This window comes from Anas platyrhynchos, chromosome 9 (assembly GCF_047663525.1).
Source record: "Anas platyrhynchos isolate ZD024472 breed Pekin duck chromosome 9, IASCAAS_PekinDuck_T2T, whole genome shotgun sequence".
Taxonomy (NCBI): Eukaryota; Metazoa; Chordata; class Aves; order Anseriformes; family Anatidae; genus Anas; species Anas platyrhynchos.
The window spans coordinates 19,789,585-19,808,116 of record NC_092595.1 but is presented as its reverse complement, the minus strand read 5'-3'; the positions used below and the strand labels follow the sequence as shown (position 1 = coordinate 19,808,116).

The following is an 18,532-nucleotide window of genomic DNA, read 5'->3' as shown; positions in this document are numbered from 1 at the left end:
TGTATTGCTGTCAGGCACAGTACAGCATAAATCCAAGCTTCAGTACAAATAATTATGCTGGGCAGTAGATTATCCTTTGATATATTTATTTTGTTGCCAAAAATGTGTGTGCTTTATCGATGGTGACTATGATTTCATATGAATTTCCTCAAGAACTATATTTCTCCTTAAAATATTACTTTGTGTATGTCTACAGCCTTGGGAGTTTCTTCCCCTCTCTCCTCACAAGCTCTGTGTGCAGATGGCTTTATTTTTCTTCTCCTAAAGGCAGTGTAGATGAGGAGAGGCAGACAGCAACCTGATTTCCATCCGGGGTGGTGTTTCACTCTGTGAATGGTGGTAAGGTCTGCTGCAAGTCATCATTTTGTGTTCCATTTCTCCCAGTACTTTGGCCTTGGGTCTCTTCTCCCCAGTGCTCCGGGGCTGCCAGCAGTGGTGCATCTTGTGGTTTCCAGGGGACAGGCACCTGGCAAAGCCCTGGCAGAGCCCGGGCCCTGTGTTCAGGTTTGGTTCGCTGCTGTCTTTTGAAGAAAGATGAAAAGCCCTGCTAGTGGTGACAGGACTGGATCAAAGCTCCCCCTTGCCTTGCTTGATTCGTGTATACGCAAAGAATGTAAATAACCTTAGCCTTTCACTTTCAACTGTTTTGGGCTGGGACTGGTTAATCAGATCTGTCTTCAGGCCTGTTACCAAAACGGTGATCCATTTATTTGAAAAACCTCCAATACAGAAAGTTCGAAATGAGACATTTCAGTCATCAGCACTGAAATTCTGGGTTAAAGCAGGGGAGATGCGACTTCAGAAATTACTGACACAACTGCACTTCATCTACAGAACTGTGAGGGTTCTTTCAGCTTAAACATTATTTTTAAATGTTAGTTGGTGGTGAAATAGAGAAGATAAAATGCTGATGCTCGTTCCAGGATTTTATATGATATTCTGAGTATTGGCCAGTATTCTGTAGGGCTGGTTTTGAGTTACAAATCTTCAGCGTTGGTGCCACTGGTTCTCTGTTGCAATGGGAGCATTACTCACTAGGAGCATTGGATAAAATGTTTTTGGTAATTCTCATTTGGAGTGGACTTAATAACAAAGCAATTAAGTGAGGCAGGTGTGCAGTGTTACTTTATATCAGCTAGTCAAAGCTATACCTATATTTTCATGCAGACATGCCTAAAAAAACCCCACAAATTCCATAAATTTGTCAAACTCCTGTGATGAATAACATAAGAATATTTCCATGCCTTATGTGAATATTACTTTCTAGAAGTAATGAATTTCCAGACCTGGCATATCTTCAGGGTGTCTCTTTTCTTAAAGAGGAGATTATTTATTAGCTCTGTGTCTGCCAATTTCTTTGCCTCACTGGATGATTTTCTTCATAGTTTTATGTTTGTTTTCTGAACAACACAAGTTGGTTTGATGTCCAAGGCTACAGATGCATTTCCAGTGTCAGCTTCCTGGAAACAGTTGTGCACGGCCTACCAGTGAATGAAAATATAACTGTGTCTCTAAGCAGCAACCTAGGAATGCTGTATGTATGACAACCTTATCTGTTGAGGGAAGTTAGTTTGCACACAGATTTTAATTTGACATTTTTTGTCCGTATCCCAACAGGCACAGCTCCCATTAAGCACGTAATACAGCAGATTTTACCAAAGACTCTAATAAGACACTAATCCTATTCAGAAGGACTTGACTTGAGTAGTCCTGCAGCCTGGGCATTGATATTTTCAGGATCTAAATGCTCTGTAACCAGTGTTACAGAGCAATTTCTCCCTTGTTTGGCTGTATCATTGACTGGCAAACCAAATGATCTTGTTCTACAGAAACAATTTGTATGAAACCAAAATGTATTTCGAGCACAGAAATAGGTAACATTAAAAAAAGGATAATTTTTCTTTGAGGTTCACAGTTATCTTTTCTCAGAACAGGCAATTTTACAGAAGAGCACAGTGCATCTCCTATGCGTATGGATGTTTGTCTGCATGTGTAGTGTGGGCATGAAATTTAAAGAGGATAGTTTATCGTTTGCAATAAAAAAACAACTGTAAATACTTAAAAATCATTACTGGGTATGTCACTGATTTTTCTTTAAAGCCTTCATACAGCATCTTGAAGATAAATTTTTTCCTCTCCTCTGGTTTCAGCAAACTTGACAGCTAAAGTGTATTTAACTAAGGCAAGGTGATTAGTTTCTTTCAGATCCCAGTGATTTTCCTTCTTTCTTGCAGTTACTGCATTTTACTTCTTTTGGCTTTCCCTTAAGCAGAGAGCATGTAACTGCTCTCAAAAAATACATCCCTCTGTCCACTAAAACAAAACAAAGCATAGAGTTATATTAATACCCAGTTCACGCTTCTAAAATCAAAGGGCTTCATGTCCCTGAATTCCAAACCATGCCTATTATGTGAAATATGCTACTTGAAGAGGCTTTTTAAAAGATCTTTCCCTATAGAGGTTTAAATAATTTGAAAGGCTTGGAAATGAAGGATTATTTAAAACAATTATTTTTTAATAAATACATTTTAGATTTAAAGCTAGTGCAAATTACCGAGGAAATAATGCATTTTCATCGACCAAAGAACTTCTTTCTCAGCGTGCTGCCTCTGGTGAGATGCCTCGTCCGGCCGTGGGCACCAGAGCCTGCCTGGTGGTCAAATAAACGCAGCCCACGGCGCGCCTGGAGAGCAGAGCGCCTGCCTTCAGCTGCTCCTTCAGCCTCGTTTTGTAAACTTGTATATTCCTTGCAGTATTTACTGTCATAGTGCTGAAGCTGCACTTAAAAATGTATAAAAACTTGACACTGATGATATCAAAGACTCCCAGTTTTTCTGAAAGAGCACCACTATTGTTGGCGAGTGCCTTGGGTTAGGCTGGTTGGAACATGTGTTTTGGCTTCTGAAGAAATGGCGATTAATTCCTTGCTTCATCCTGATTTTCTCTGCACTGCAAGGTCTCCTGATCACATATGGACTCGCTGTATGTTTGTTATTTTAACTAAAGTAATTGCTTTAATGTGCTTTGTATGGTTGTAGCCTTGACTGCATTTCTGCTTGATGTGTGCTTGCCATATGTGTAAACAATTTGCTGATTTTAGTGGTATGACCTCTTGGCCTCTGCCTGTATAAACAAATGAAGGCCAAAGTTCAGAGAGATCAGAGGGGGAACTTTAAACATCCTGCAAAACCTGCAGTCCATTAAGTGTACATTAGTATTTGGTTACAGCCGTTCTTTTGTGCTTCCAAGTAATTTGTTCATAGCGCATTTGGGAAAGCAAGATAGCTTCGTCTGATGCATGGGTACTTCTGGGAACGTCTCCCCCTGCTTTGCTTAAAGGAGCTTCGTTGGCTGAGTGCTGTTCAGCAATAGTATTTCTGTTATATTCGGAAATACTGTTTTGAGTGCAGGGAGCAGTATTTCTGTGGCTCCAGGAGCTGCGGAGTGTCTGTCCTCAGGCTGAGGATAAGAGGGCTGAAGCCCAAGTCTGGGACTCCCACGTGCTTAGAGGCCTCACATGTATTTGCATTTCCATGTACATTTGGTTCTGGCCCTTTGTTTAATTCTGTCTTATTCTAATGATTTCTGTACCTCTGAAGCCATGGACAGGCAACAATTAATAAAGCAATAAAACCAGGGAGGTTAGCTTAGGTGGAGCGCTTGGCACTGCTGGTCTGCTGAGCTTTGTGTTGGTCTTCATCAAGTTGTTTCAGGTGGCAGCCATTCAGGGCTGGTGAAGGCACGTCTAACTCGGTCTGCTCTCTTCAGACACCGAGCATGTAGCTCTGATGGCCTGGCATTTGTTAAATACAGTTGTGAGTATTGGAAGTAGTTGCGCAGAGGGCAAAAATAATCCAAAGCATTAACTGTTTGTGAAATTTAGCTGTTCTAACACTCACGTTTTTGCCTGATGATGTTGTAATACGCTTTGATTGCCTTTACTAGGAGGTTGCTTTGGATTCTCCTTTTAAGGGACAGTAAAGAAGACTGCATTGCTGTGTCAGCATCAAAAGTCTTACACTTCCCAGCTTGGGAAACCCTCTGATCCTGCTAGCAAATTGAAAATATTTTGCTAATGAGTCACAAAGTTCTTTCAGTTTCTTAATTTCCATTCAGTTTCTCTATCCTGGAGTTCCAAAGGTGGTTTTGGTTGATTTTCTTTCCTGTGCCTAACTACACTGTAGGCTTGTAGAATAAATAATGCTGTATGAATAAGCAGAACGGAAAGAGGGCTTTCAAAATCTAGTATTTTTTTTTTTTCTGAAAGTACTTTTGGGTACTTCTGTAGCCTCTGGACAGCAGTGCTACCAGCTTAATTAGAGATGTAAGTACAGATATACAGATACTCCCTTTGATGTGGGACTTTCCCATCTGTAGATTCCTTGAAAGATGTCAGCTTTGTCAAGTGATGCAACTTCATTGGTGTTACGTTAAGAAACCAGCTTTCAGTGGCTTTTCCTGAGTCAGAAGTAATGCTAATGTGCTTCGCTTTTCATTTAGAGGTTTGGATGTTAAAGCTGGGGAGACAGGCAGTCGGAAGAGGACCTGTCGTGTGCAAAGAGTGAACAATAACACAAGAGACAGATGAGCCACGTGCTTCAAAGAAACGTGTGTCAAGGTAGAGAAAGTGACAAGTGCCAGCAAGATCTAGCAAGAGATACTTGAACGAGGAAAGGTGAAGCAGGCACTGGTGCTTGAAAGAAAGAGAGAAGATGGAGAAGTACAGCATGGATAAAAAGAGCAAAGATGGCAAGATTTTGATGGAAGAAGTCAAAATGCAGCCTTGATGCAGCCAAACAGCACCCAGAAAAGTCAGACTAGGGCTATGCAGGTTCTGAACAGCCCTTCACTTTCTTCGTCAGTTTTTCTGTCAGGAGCTCATATTGCAACCCCAGCTTTATGGGAGGGAGTGGAAATTCACCTGGGTTCTCCTGGTGTTAAGCACAGGCTTGCTGTGCTTTCCTGACCACCAAGAGCCGCTTGGTTTTGTGAGTAGAACTAAGCCTATAAAAGTCAAAGGACTGGACAAATGTTTGCCGTGGTTTTCAGTACACACTTCTCAGGAATCTCTGTGATGCTGTTGGCATGTAGCTGGGTCTTTTGTCATTCATGTCTTTACAACTCAACTTTTCAGTTGGAGTAGGAATGAATGAACTATTAATATCTCTGGATCTGAGAGGATGAATTAACCCTGCAGATTTTTCTGACTTGAAATATTCTTATTTTATTACAAGCTTTTATTTCTAAAGTTCTTTTTTATTAATTTTCTGGAGACTTACTAAAATTTAAAACCTGTTTTTTTCTGTGTAACACAAATTTTCTGTCCCCAAAAGAATTTTATGAGTTTCCATGTTCACCACGTTCACCAGTAAGAAGTTTAAGAGTTTTTATAATTTCATTGACAGAGAAGAATGCAGAAGCTAAACTGTCCGTGACACAAACATTTCCAAAATCCAGCATGTAACTTGATGTACTTCAAACACAGGAGATAAGTTGCCTCTTATCATCTTCCAGGGCAGCACTTCTGAAATGAAACTCTTCTGAATTGTGATACGAACAATGCCTGCACATACGTGCAAACAGTTCCCTCAGAACACAATTTTTTTCGAAGTCACTTTTGCAAAGGAACTTTCAGGTTTCCTCTGGCCCATTTTTTCCCCAACAGCTTTACATGCTTAATATGGGTAAATATATGTGCTGTAATTGTAAAATGTTAACGAAAACAAGTTTGCTTTTAAAGCAGACTGGCGATGAAACACATGCAAACATTTGGCTTTGTACCAAGTAGGGCTGTGCCCTGTCGGAGTTTCTCTGGTTGGGAAGCAGCAGCAGCTGAGCTTTTCCTTGTCATCCATTTACTGCTTCTCTGGTGTTCCGGCCACACAGTGCGGTATGGAGATGCGAGATCTGAGAACTCACCTGGTTGTGAGGGTATGTTGGAGGTGGTGCTCACATGAGCAGTTAGTGCCTGAATGAAAGCTCACAGCTAACAGGAGTTGTAGGAGAAATGTCTAGAGACTGCCTGTTTCCAAAACAGCCTAAAAAAGCATGTCTGTTTTTGCTGGGGGGGGAGGTTTTCCACCTAGAGAGACCTCCCCTGCAACGTTTTGCTGCTGTCACTAGAGGTTTGTTACTGGTGAGTACACAGGTGTGTCTGTGGGCCATCATTCTGCGTACAGGGCTGGTTTCTGAGCAGGAGAACCCCAACACTCGTGGAGGAGGAGTTTCTCAGCAACCCGCCTGAACGTGCTGACCATCGAATCCCAGAGCTGCCGGCAGCTTCTCATCAGAGGGGTGGCTGCAACCACTGCTGGTTTCTGTTCCCCAGATTGCCCTGCTGACAGAAACCTGCTTCAAACGTCAGCATCAGAAAGGAGCGCTTGAGTTATGGAACATGAAGGGACATAAAATCTAAATGTCACTTTTAACGTAGTTTACTAAATGACTTGTTCCCCATAATTCTGAATTACTGCAGTTTTTGTTTAACAGAAATTCATACTAAGTGTACCAGTTCTAATTTATAATTGTCTTAATAAACTACTATATTAAGCATGTTACATTACGGAGGGAAAAGTTTTGCTTTTCCAGGTAGTAAGTAACAAAATACTGTCTCTGGTAAAGGGGGCAGTTTTCTTTCATACAATCTGAAGAGAACAGGTACTTGCTGGTCTGCCCTATTGTATGTTTAGTCACCCTTATAAACAGAATAAGCTATAGATTCAATCCCCACTATTTTTTAATGTCTGGATACATTCTCTCTTCAGTACCCAACTGCCTTTTCGGTATTGAATTTTTGCAAAAGAGATTAGGCTTTTAAATTGGAGCTTTTAGGTAACTCTACATGGTTAATATTTGAAGAAATATAAGGACGTGGGTATTTGAGGCGAGCTGACCTGCTCATACAGCAGGTGAAAATGGCAATCAAAGGTTCTCTTTGGGAAGAGACAATACAGCCGATGATGAAGAAAACCATATACATTTCTATAACCAATATGAGAACGCACATTAAGTGGATAAAAACTTTTTTTGCAAGCTTTTAGGATTAGGATTTCGAGCCAAAGAAGCAGATGGTACGTGCGTTTCCCAATGCTAATCTGTCAGTAATGTCCTGTTCCTCTGTGGAGCTAGCTCAGTAGTGCTGCATGCTTGTCTGACATCCACAGGCTGCTGGTAAAGGCTATCTCCCTGTGCAAAAGGGCTACCTCCCTGTGCAAAGGCTTCTCTGTTGTTCTGGCTTGTGCTGCACTAGCAGCACTAGCAAGCAGGTACGGCTAGTGCTGTCTCCCAGGTTTGTCTGTAGTGAGCATTATAGAGTACAGGGCTTGCTGGAGGAAGGGAGAGAGAGGGCTGTGTGGTCCTTTTCTGGGTGGAAGGTTACGAGTCATTATCTGTGCTTTCATTTTTATTTTTATTTTTCTCCTTCGTCTGTGGATGGTACTATCTCTGTTCCTACAGATTTGAAAAATGGTCTCTGTTCAGCTGATTCAGCCAATTGTTTTGCAGAAACACTGCTGAAAAATAGGCTTTGTGTGTATGTGAAAGAGAGACAGACTTTGAAGAATTTGGGGTAAGCCAAATGAGTCACAAAAATGCAGATATTTTTTGAATGCATTTAATTTTGAATTCATTCTGGGGATGGATAAGCTTTATAATTTCTGTTTCTTACAAAAAGAGTTTTTTCTTTTTCTGTCAAGAAGTCATTAGTTGTGTTTAGTGTTGAAAATTACAATAAAACCAATTTGGTTGTTAAGCACTCACTTAACCTTGCAGATGAAGAAGAAGCCAAAGAGGGAAGGGTTTTCAGCCCAAAGGTGGGGGAGGCGCCGACTGAGTGCCCTGCTGGACCTTCTTCCTGCCAGCACTGAGGGGTGGCTGTTTGGCTTCCCTCTCGCTGTCAAAGTTGGTCTCAGTCACAGGATTTCTTAAGGGCTCTTTGACTTTGTTTGGCAGAGCCTGCATAGCTTGCTTTTCTTCTGCTTTGCTCAGAGTGCAATAAATCGGCAAGGAAATGGAGCATTTTTATATAAGGCCTGATGTTTGCTGTTACACAATATTTTCAAAGAATGAGATGTTCTGGGTTAAGCAGGATCAGGTTTGTAATTTTTCTAGATCTTTACCTGTGTTTTTTTTTTTTTTTTTTTTTTTTTTTTTTAAGGTATTGACTTCCACATTTGGCTACATTATAATTTTACAAATAAAACTCTGCAAACAAAACCAAAGTGTCCATACCCCGTATGGGCCATCCATGACGAATGACTATCTATGTATAAAATGAATTTTTACCCATTTTAGGGCTTACCATGAAATTCTCATAAAACACGTTCAACTTTTTGAGAAAGTAAGCAACTGCTTCACGAAGCACACAGCTGTGTGGTGCAGGCAGCAGGCTCTAAAGACGTTACTATCCTTTTTGCTAGGTAATTGTAGTAGGGAATTCAGGGCCCTCTAGGGCACTTCTGCTATCCGTCTCCTGTTGTTTCCTGCCTCACAGGAAAAGAGACAAACAGTAAATGATTTCTGGTTTTAATTAGCTTGACAAAGATGCGTGCCCTGAAGTGCACTGGAAGGTGCTCTCGTTAAGTGTGGTGTCCCTGCAGGCATTTCCTGGGTGTCCCTTACAGCTGCTTGTACCCAGAGATTTGCTGCTCAGCGGGCTGTGAGGGCATGCATGCCTCTTTTTTGACTCAGCCTTGCACTAAAATGACCTCTCGGGGGTGATCGGTGCTGCCTGCTGGGGGCTGTTGCTCTGGTTTTGAGCCGGGGCAGCCCTGGCAAAGCCCCCGGTGTGCTGCTGCAGGGGCTGGGGTCCCCTCGCTGTGCCCCTCGCTGCTCCGAGGCCGCCAGCCTGAGCCCCCGACCTTGGTGCAGCTACAGGAAAGCAGCGAGAGTGCGGCCCAGAGCTCTAATCCGCTTTGCAGGGAGACAGCAGCTGGTTGGCCCTGAAAGCAGTGTTACATCGACCTTCTCCTGGCTCTTTGGAGTCCAGGGGGTTATTTTTATGGCGTATTTACTGCTAAAATTTGTATTCAAATGATAGTTTTGAACAAAAATAACTGACGGCCGGTTATTTAGGCTGGTCACACAGAGGGCCTTGTCAGCCACTGCGCATTTGGGAGCCCATAAAACTGGAACTTCATCGTGGAGTGGTGACTGCAGCACTTCTGCTGGGAGCTCTGTGCCTGGAGCACAGACATTTCCATGTTACTAACATTACATTGAGGCCTCAGACCTACTTCTGCAATGCTTTTCAATTTATCCAGATGTTCCAGTTGAGAAGACAAGTATATTTTCAATTATCTAATTAGCATTGTGAACAACAGATTCCATTACAGAGGACAGTTTACGTAGTTTTTGTCTCTCATTGAATCAGGCAGGAGATTTAGTGTTCAGATTAAGGTTAAATTAAAAATTTAAGGATTTGGGTTTCTGTTATTAGAAACTGTAATAAAGACTAGAATTATTAGGCAAGAGAATATATATGATGATAATTGCAGTCGTTTCATGGAGGAGAGTTAATGTGATGCTTTTCAGAGCTCTCTGAAGGTGGCGATGCGTGTGGGAATGATGGCAGCCCTCTAAGGTTTGAACACCCAGATACTTCAGAGAACCTTATGAAAGGTTGCCTTCCAAAAGACTTGTACACCATTAAAGTTGGGGAACTTGATTCTTTAGAAAATTGTTAAAAAGACAGGAAACAAAAGATAGAAGCAAATGGTTGGACTCTAAGATGGAAGATTATTAGTAGGGTCTCTGCTGTGATCATTCTGCTCACTACATCAATAATGAACTAGAAAAGAATGTGAAGTAATAATTTATATAAAATTTTTCAAGGTAGACTAATCTAAATTTGACTCCAAGAAGAGTTGTAAGAGTCCTGCAGCACTTAGCAACTGGATAATAAAGTTATAGGTGAAATTAAGTCAGTGATGTTATGTGCCCAGCAATGCGTAGTGAAGGAAATCAATGTGTTTGTACATCGTATGTACAAGAGCTCATGAGCATAATGAACCACTGCCACCTGGGAAGAGATCTTGGGGGCACTGCACGTAATATTATGGAAATACCAGTAACGGGGAGTGATCCAAAGGGTGAACATGTTATTGTGAACTGGAACAAACCAGGAAGCTTGGTTATGTTACTCTGGCCAGCTTATATCTTGAGTATTACCTGCTCTTGTGGCTCTTCCATGTCCTTCTCTTCCCCTTCAACGCAACTGTAAAAATATTTAAATAAATTCTAAGCTAAATAAATACTAAAAACTTAATAGGCTGGATGAGAAGGAAAGAATGGCTTCTGCACAAGGAAAGAATAAAGAAAAACCTGTAAAAGCATCTGTGTTGGGTCTGACCAAAGGTCTACGCAGCTCAATGTCCTGTAAGTGCAATTACAGTTGGCTAAGGGACAGTGTGAGAACTGGTGAGCATATTTCAGCCCATAACCTCTAACCACGCTGATTTCAGTGACTTACTTAGCCACATATATATTTGTTTAGTAACTCTCGATAGTAAATTTCCTAAACTCCCCAGTCTCTTTTAGTGGAGCTGTGTAAGCTTTTTGCATCCAGAGCACGTTGTGGCAGTTTACAAACGTGTTATGTGACAAACCACCTCCTTTGGTTTGTTTTGGCTATATTCTTCAGTCTCTAAAAGAAATTCCTGCAGGGAATATAAAAATAAATAAATAAATAAAAATCTAAGCATTCATAAATGGTATAGGAAGAAAAGACTGTGGAAGATCTTTTGTCGAAATCTGAAAACCGAGGTGTTCAAATGCAATATCGGGTGCCTTCTTTAAAAAGTAAATTTAATACATTGAAAAAGTCTGTCATATAAACCAATGCAATAAGATTATGTGGAAACAAAAGGTATAAATGGGTTTAAAAGGGGATTACTGAGGAGCCATTGGTGTTGGATGAACATGTCTGTCCAGTTGCATCTTTAACAACAGGAAACCTTTACATTGCTGATGGTCAGAAAATTGAAAACAACATAATTTTATTACAGTTCACTTAAAATTATCTGCTAATAAAAAGTTGAAATTTCATATGGTGCTTTCTTACACCACTTTAAAATAAATATGTGATTTAGCTACATTTACTAAAATTAAAATGCTGGAACGTAACGGAGGGAAGTTGTGGCTCAACATGTAATGATCTATGATAGCAGCAAGCTCATATTTAGTACTGTACTTGTATTTACTAAAATGTCAAGTAATTTTAAAGAGCACTGAAGCTCTTCTGTGAGTTACAGAGGGGATTACAGGATTGGTTTGTCTGGTCATATAAGGTGAATTCCATTCCTATTTTGCCTCTATGAATAAGATTAAAGCAAAGTATGGGAATACTAATGTTAGAATTATTTGATATTTTGTTACTCACATGTGTTTCCCATTACCAACTAAATGCTTAAAATAGTTCCAGGAGACTAAAAACACATTTTTGTCAGTTTATAAAATACTTTCAGCAACTTGAAATGGAAATAGCTTAAAAATGGATTATTGTAGTTAAGCCTAAAAACTGCCCTCGTTAAAGATTAGACCATGACAAAGTTCCTGCTGTTGCTCGATAGTGGAGTTAATTCCACCTTTTTCTTGAGCTGAATATGGGTATCTATTCAAATGCAGATAACCTTTAAACCTAAAAATAAGCTGCATGTATTGTTTGCAGGTATCCTTAGAGCCAGTTAATGCTTCGTTCAGAACTGTTCATCACAAATACAAATGTACTGTAAATACAAAACCTCCCTTTTGAGGAAAAGAGCAACTATTTTGCATTCTGTATCTCTACAGAAAGCAGATAGAGCCCAGGCTGAGAAGGAAATGTACCATTTAGAATGAAGTACCGTACTAGAGCTGACCTAAAATCCAGCTGTTACTCAAACCGACCGCCAGTGCATCAGAAAATACTTCCTCCTGACAGATTTTCTATCTGATTAAAGACAACTTTATGAAAGGTATGTTATCAGGTTAGCACTGATCAAGTAACTATTTGGTGCACTATCAAAAATAGAAGTTACATTCTCAAAATGGGTAAAAAAGTGAGTTTGCTGATATGTGCTCTTGAAATGGTTTCCTTTGTCAGTGGGTTTGTCCAAGCTCCCAGCAAACTTGCCCTTGTATTTATGTTGCTGGGTTTTTTATATCCTATACATTTGGTAAATGATAGTAGCCCGCTCTGTCATATTTCTTCATATATTCGGAGAACAGTGCTCTGTAATACGTCCTTTTAACACTACGTGGTATGTGACAAAAGCTGCCTCTGACCTTGTGTTGTGCACTATGAGTGTGAGCACCAGTGCAAGTTTGGTGTTGGTGGGCTGGCTGTGGAATACAATTGCTGCAAGCAGGCAGGAAGGGATCAGGATACCTTTTTGGCAGTCAGTGAGGTTGATGCAAATCTGTTGCAAATATTCACTTCCCCCAGAACATCGATAAAAAATGCGTCACCAAGATAGTGTCCCAGATAAGCTGCCAATGAACAACACTGCTGCTTTATAAAGAGGTGGATTATAAGAAGAAGAAGGCATGCATTTTCTACTTTGTTTTCTTTCTAACCCCGAGGAGTTTATTGGAAAAGATAGTTTTTAGAAAAAAAAATTAGTTACAGATACATTGAATCATTGAACAACCTTGGAGTAGTTCAATTGCAGATTGACTCATCTGCCAGCAAACTTAATCTATTTGACGTGCATTGATCCAGCCCGTGGAAGAAGGTCGCGTTCTCATTATTCCCTGACTTGGAGTGCAACATCACAGACTGCCCGGCTTTGGCAAGGTCTTATGTCAGGTAACCCAAGTTGTCTGCCAGCCCAGAATGCCAGCACCATCACCTCCTGCCTTGTTTCTTCCATGGTGTATCCTTCAGTAGTACCAGGTGGCCAACAAGCTGATGTTTTCTGCAAACCTCATGGGGCTATTTAGTGTAGGGCAATTGCACAGGAGTGGAGGGAAGGTCAGCAGTTGACCTATTTATAGAAAAAAAGAAAAAAAAAAAGGCATTAAGGCATTTAATTTTCCTCTAAAATCGATTTCTTTTAGTGACACATGAAAGTTGTGTGTATTTTTAATGTTTAATTTTCTGTGAGAGAATAAGTGAACCAGGGCTGTTTTGTTGTTGGCATGTAGTGGTAAGTTCTGAAACAAATTAAATTGGCTCTTAAATTCATTGCGTGGAAAAAAACTGCTGTAGCTTCTGTGCAATGCTTTAAAACCATACTGGAAGGTTATATTTTATTTTATATTTTATTTTATTTTATTTTATTTTATTTTATTTTATTTTATTTTATTTTTATTTTTATTTTTATTTTTATTTTTTTTTTAAATTAAGTATTCTGTTCACTTTCAGCTCTAGCACTTTTTCTGCTTCCAAGATGCAGATGCAGTGGGCAGCCCTCTTGATTGCTGTAAATCAGTGTGAGGCCTCTGAAATGAGTGCGCTAAGCCAGCCTCTGTGCTAGGTGAGAATTTGGCCAGCTGTCTGTCTGACTGGTTTTTCTGTTAGCTCACGTTTGTGTAGTGTTGCACAGGCTAGGGCATAAAGATAAATTCTGCTTGGTATCTGGTTCACCCTTGTGGCTTTTCCACTCCTTTAGTTAAGCTCATAAATCTTAGCTTTCACTATTAAGATCTATTTTGGAGCTAACTGTGTTCTTCTAAAGGGAATTACCTGAACTCAGTAGTTTTTTATTTTATTATCTTTGTCTCATAAATGCTCTTTTCTTTCAAGTGTTATTTAAAATACAGGACAGAACTTGACAATATTGTTTGTACAGTCCTCCCACTACGCTCCCAGCCCCTGCTTTATTAAGAGAAATCAACATCTTCAAACTTTGCAGCTTAACAGCACCATGGTGATGTTCCAGCTTTGACATGTTTAATGTTCTTTCCTGACATCAAGGTCCCAGTAAGGTGCTAAAAAAACTGAGGAAGGGAATTTGTAACCTGTTGTGCATAGCAAAGGACTTGGATACGGAAAATGTTTTCCTTTTGGATGTTAATGTTTTGCGTTTATTGTCTGTCTTTTTAGAAATCATGTCATTAGTTGTCTGGGTTGATTAGCCAAGGATTGATGAGGGTTGAATCTGACCAAGACAGTCACCTGCAGCCAGCCCAGGGCACCTTAGCACAGCAGAGGTGCAGTATGATGATATTGCTCTTTTTTCCTCTTTGCCCCCCTTCAGCCCTCATTTGTGCGACGTGTAATTTGGGGTCACTTTTGGTATTCCAGCCATTCTAGTTCATGGTTTTTAGACTTCACAAGAGCATGTGAAACCTCACAGGATAGTTCTTATCTAGAAAGCTCTTGTCCTAAAGTCTGTAGGTGGTGTAATGTGGAATATTTTACTGAACTTGTTGTGAATCCTGTGCTGAAAAGAGAAGAGGGTTGCTTGATAGGATAAGCAGTATTGTGCATAGGATGGTTTGGAGGATAGGCTTATTAAATTTGATTTTATTAAGGAGAGATTATTTGATCTTTAGGTTGGGATTGACTTGTATTCAAATAAACATCAGCACATTTTTAAATGTTCTGTAAGAAAGATGGAAAAGGGCCGTGAGAGTTTGTTGTGTAGGAATTCATTTTATCAGATGTGTACATTCATGTACTTTTAATTTCTGAAGCATTTGTTTGTTGCATAAGCTCTTAGTGCAAAGTTTTATTTGCTGTTAAGTTTTATTACAAAAATCTTTTTACTAGAGTACAACTGTATTAGGAACATACCCTCTATTATTTCACTTCCTCCTTGACATTGCTTTATTACAAAGGAACGTTTTGTGGGGAAAATGGTTCCGTCTGTCTTGCTTCAGGGAGCTGCGATTACTGCGGAGTTAAATGGCCATGTGCTGCTCTAAGGCTTCTAAGGCAAGGGGAAAAAGGTTGGCGCTTTTTTAAGCTGGAGAGCTTGTGTTGGGATGAGGCCAAACCAAACACCAGTACCTCTTTGGTTTATGATTTGCATCTTTTCAGCTGCCGGGTTCCTTGGTTGCAGTGATAGTTGGGCGTCTTGCTGCTCAGGGTCCGCCTGCAAGCAGAACTGCTCCCGTTATTGTGTACAGCAACGGCGTGGGGCACATCCAGGGAGAGAGAAAATTTCTGGTCTTTGACTTTTTAAAGAGAAATTTTACTGTGTATCCCCTGACAAAAAAATTCCTGGAGATGAGTGATTATCGTTTTCCATGAGAGGAAATTTTGTAAATACGTGGTTGTGCTGTCACATTTTCCCAGTACAGTTTAGATGTATGCTTTCCATATAAGATTTTACAACTGTGTTTGAATTCAGTATACCAATGCAATTGGTATACCGAAAGCCTCCTTTGAAACTTACTGAAACTTAGAGAAATTAATATTTTTCTTAAAACCACTTTTTTATATTTGTTTGCTTGATTTTGTTTAGAAATGTTTAGAAACGTTTTTAATCAGAAAATTCCACATCAACTCCTGAATCAGGCTTTCCTGTGTGTGTGTACAGCTACCTGTCTGTATTGATTTAAATGAATAAACCAGGAAATTCTGGAGCTTGGAAGAGCGACCTTCTGTCTTGCCTGTCAGAGAGGAGGCTGCATGGTTCACTGCTCCTCGCTCCCTCAGCTAGGAACTGCACCACGGCTGGGAGCTGGTATTCAGGAGAAAGCTGACGATAAAGAGCTCTTTCAGTTAGCATGCACGGGCCCCAGAAGGATCCCCTGGTTAGAAGGAAAATATGAACTGGAGGTAAGTTGCAAGTTTTAATAGTGAGGGTAATTTATAATCCCTTCGAAGGCTTCACCAGGAGACAAAAATTCCCTTAGCTGCAGGGCTTTTTTTCATTTGGGTTCAGCTGCTGTGATACAGATGTATTCCATTTATTGGATCTGATGGTGGGATTGCAGGGTGACATGGTATGGCTGTCACTCGGCAGGGTTACTGCTGGCTGGTTTTGATCCTGCTGGCTGAACGTGAGAAGCTGAGATTCATTCAGTCTTAACCAAAACGCTGGTTTAGTTTTGTGCCCCTACAATCAGGGGCTGCTCTGCTCCTGGTTTTCCAAAAGCACCACTGAGTGCCTTTGGAAATGCCACCTGTAGTCCCGTGTCTGGTTCTGTAGCTGGGGCAGCAGAGGGTATCACCGCTTGCTACTGGGAGCAGGCTTGTCGCTTTGACAGGCAAGGTGCTCCCTCTCAGGGAAGGAAGAGGCTGGCTTCCCCTCTGCCCTCGGGAGCAGCGAGGCATCCTCTAGTCTTTCCCTTCACGTAAGATCTGGAAGCTGAATGTTTTCAGGAACCTGGATGACACAGTAACCTTTAGTACTTGGAGCTTTACATGGCCAACTGGATAACGCACAGATGTGACAGTTTCTTGGTCTGCACAGCCTCCGAGGTCCTTGAATAATGCATGGCTGGCTGGCTGGCAGCAGCTTAGCAGACTCCTTGTCAAGACGAGGGGCTGGCTGCTCTGAGCGGGCTCCTCTCCGAGAGAGGCACCGCAGGGTTCTTTTCTTTTTGCCATTACATATCCTGTACTTACCAACATTTCTTTTAGACGGCAGCTAATGGGATTATGGATATTTTATGTCATCTCCACATCAATAATGCAGTATGGGCCACATGAGCAATTGATTCGTTTTGTTTGGGAAGGGAAGTGGAAAGGTATCTTAACTCTAGGCAGTAAGGGATTTCTTTTAGGAACTCCAGCTTTGATGTGAGTTCGAGTCGTGACCTTAAGTTGCACCTGGAAGCAAGGAGGCTAATAGCAAAATTTTGTAACTGCTTTGGGTTACTCCTAAATGATAGCCATGCAATGAAATCAGTATTCCCTGGAGCAAAAGCAAGTTGTGCTATGGCGGCAGGTTACTGCATAGGAGCATAGTGGTTGTATTGCTGAGCTCAGTATCAGAATTGTATTGTGTTCAAAAACACAATTTTTGTGTTTGCTTTTTCCTTTGTTGTTGTTTTTTCTCCGTGGGGTAGCTTGTGAGAAATGTTGATTCTTGCTTGTGCTATTTCTGTGCGTGTTCCCCTTCAGTCAGAGAAAATCAGTACTTCTGTTTGCTGGTGCCAAGTTTGCTGTGTCCTCAGAGAGGATCAGTGGAGTTGTCCCAGCTGCCTTCTGGAGGGAGGAGTCCTGTTCTGCCTGCCTGTGCACTGCAGGTGGCAAGGAAATACCGTGAGTTAGCAGGAGTGATCCAGGTCAGGAGCATCTTAAAGAGCGGCTGGTGGTTCCCCAGCACTGCAGAAAGCTCTGGGAACATTTGCATGTTGCAGATAAGCAAGAAGAACCTGCTTGGTTTTGTTTACCCTGGGTGTTAAATGTTGAAATAACATTATTGACACATTTATTTCTGTAATTGGATTTTTTTAAAAAAAACACTATAAATGTATATTCAAGTATTTGTAGCAAACTTGTGTTTGGGGAGATGATGTATCAAGAACTGTTTTTTTTTTAAACATGTAATTACATTTTTATTTATTTTTTAATGAGAAAAGGATCTTTAAATGAAGCTTTTGCTCATCTGTGCGGTACTGGAGGCTTTACGTTTGACATGCAGTATTCCTCTGTAGCAAAATCTTCAAAACTGTTATTACAGTTATTGCTAATCCATAGTTTTAACAGAGTGCTTTGCGTGTTGATATTCCTAACATAAATTGCATAGTCATCTTTATATAAAGGATAATGATTTATAGGCATGGTCTTCCCCTAAAACTGCTAAAGGGAAGCCCTTTGGGCACTTGTTCTCTTCAATTTATGCAATATTAAAAGAAACACATCCTCATTTTCTTAAATCTCTTTTCTTAAGACTCGAGATTAAACCTTTTTTTTTTTTTTCTTGACACTTCAGTTCCTTACACTCTGAAGGAAAATAATGTTTGTGAAAGCTTCTTTTATTTTATGCTTCCAGGCTGACTCTGGCAATTTTTATTGCTCAGATCTGCACCAATCAGGCTGTAAGGTTCCCACAGCTGATGAGAGATGAGTGTGGCTATGCCCAGCAGAACACAAGGCCAAGGGATAATTAGTTGGAAAAAAATTCAAGCATGTTGTTCCTACCCAGCAGGTCATTGTGGAGCATGTAGAAGAGGAAAAAACAGCTAAATTTGTGTAAACTCCTGTTTTGTTGATGCAAGAGATGTTCCAGGTAGCGTTTCCTGATTAAATACCTGGCTTCTCTCTTTGTTGTATAAGGCAAGGTGATGAAGTTAGGAGAGAATTTTTTTACATGTTGTTTTCTAGTGGTTTCTGAGTAATTCCTTGAACTGTCAATTGAGGAACTAAGAAATGAGGAAAACCATTCTGGTGATGAAAAAAAAACACATATATTATTCATTTCAAGAGAGGTTTTTTTGGTAGGCTAACTCTTTTGTCTTGATGGAATAGCTTAGCGGCTCTATTTTGACTTCAGACAAAGGCTTAAGCCATAAACAAGTGAACTTTATGACTGAAGAACAATGTGATCAATACTCATGCAGCGGATGCCTTTTATAGAGCACACAATACTGTATTTTCTTTTATTCTGTCCGATAGATTCTAGTTCCATATTGTGCTTCAAACCACTCTGGTGCT

The 18,532-nt window shown here is 40.5% G+C and overlaps 1 protein-coding gene across 13 annotated transcripts in view; it reads left to right on the top strand.

Moving 5' to 3' along the window:
• SPSB4 (splA/ryanodine receptor domain and SOCS box containing 4) overlaps positions 1-18,532 on the top strand; it is a 142,390-nt gene that overhangs the window by 85,884 nt on the left and 37,974 nt on the right. The window contains exon 3 of one of the 13 annotated variants that reach the window (XR_005267862.2): positions 11,788-11,951. The exons of 11 other annotated variants lie outside the window; for them this stretch is intronic. Coding sequence is in view for 1 of the 2 variants with exons in the window: in XM_038183765.2 (XP_038039693.1) it covers positions 4,501-4,565 (65 nt within the window). In the remaining variant the exon portion in view is untranslated. Of the gene's footprint in view, positions 1-4,500; positions 4,768-11,787; positions 11,952-18,532 lie in introns of those variants that run through there. One more of the 13 variants, XM_038183765.2, reaches the window with a different exon arrangement.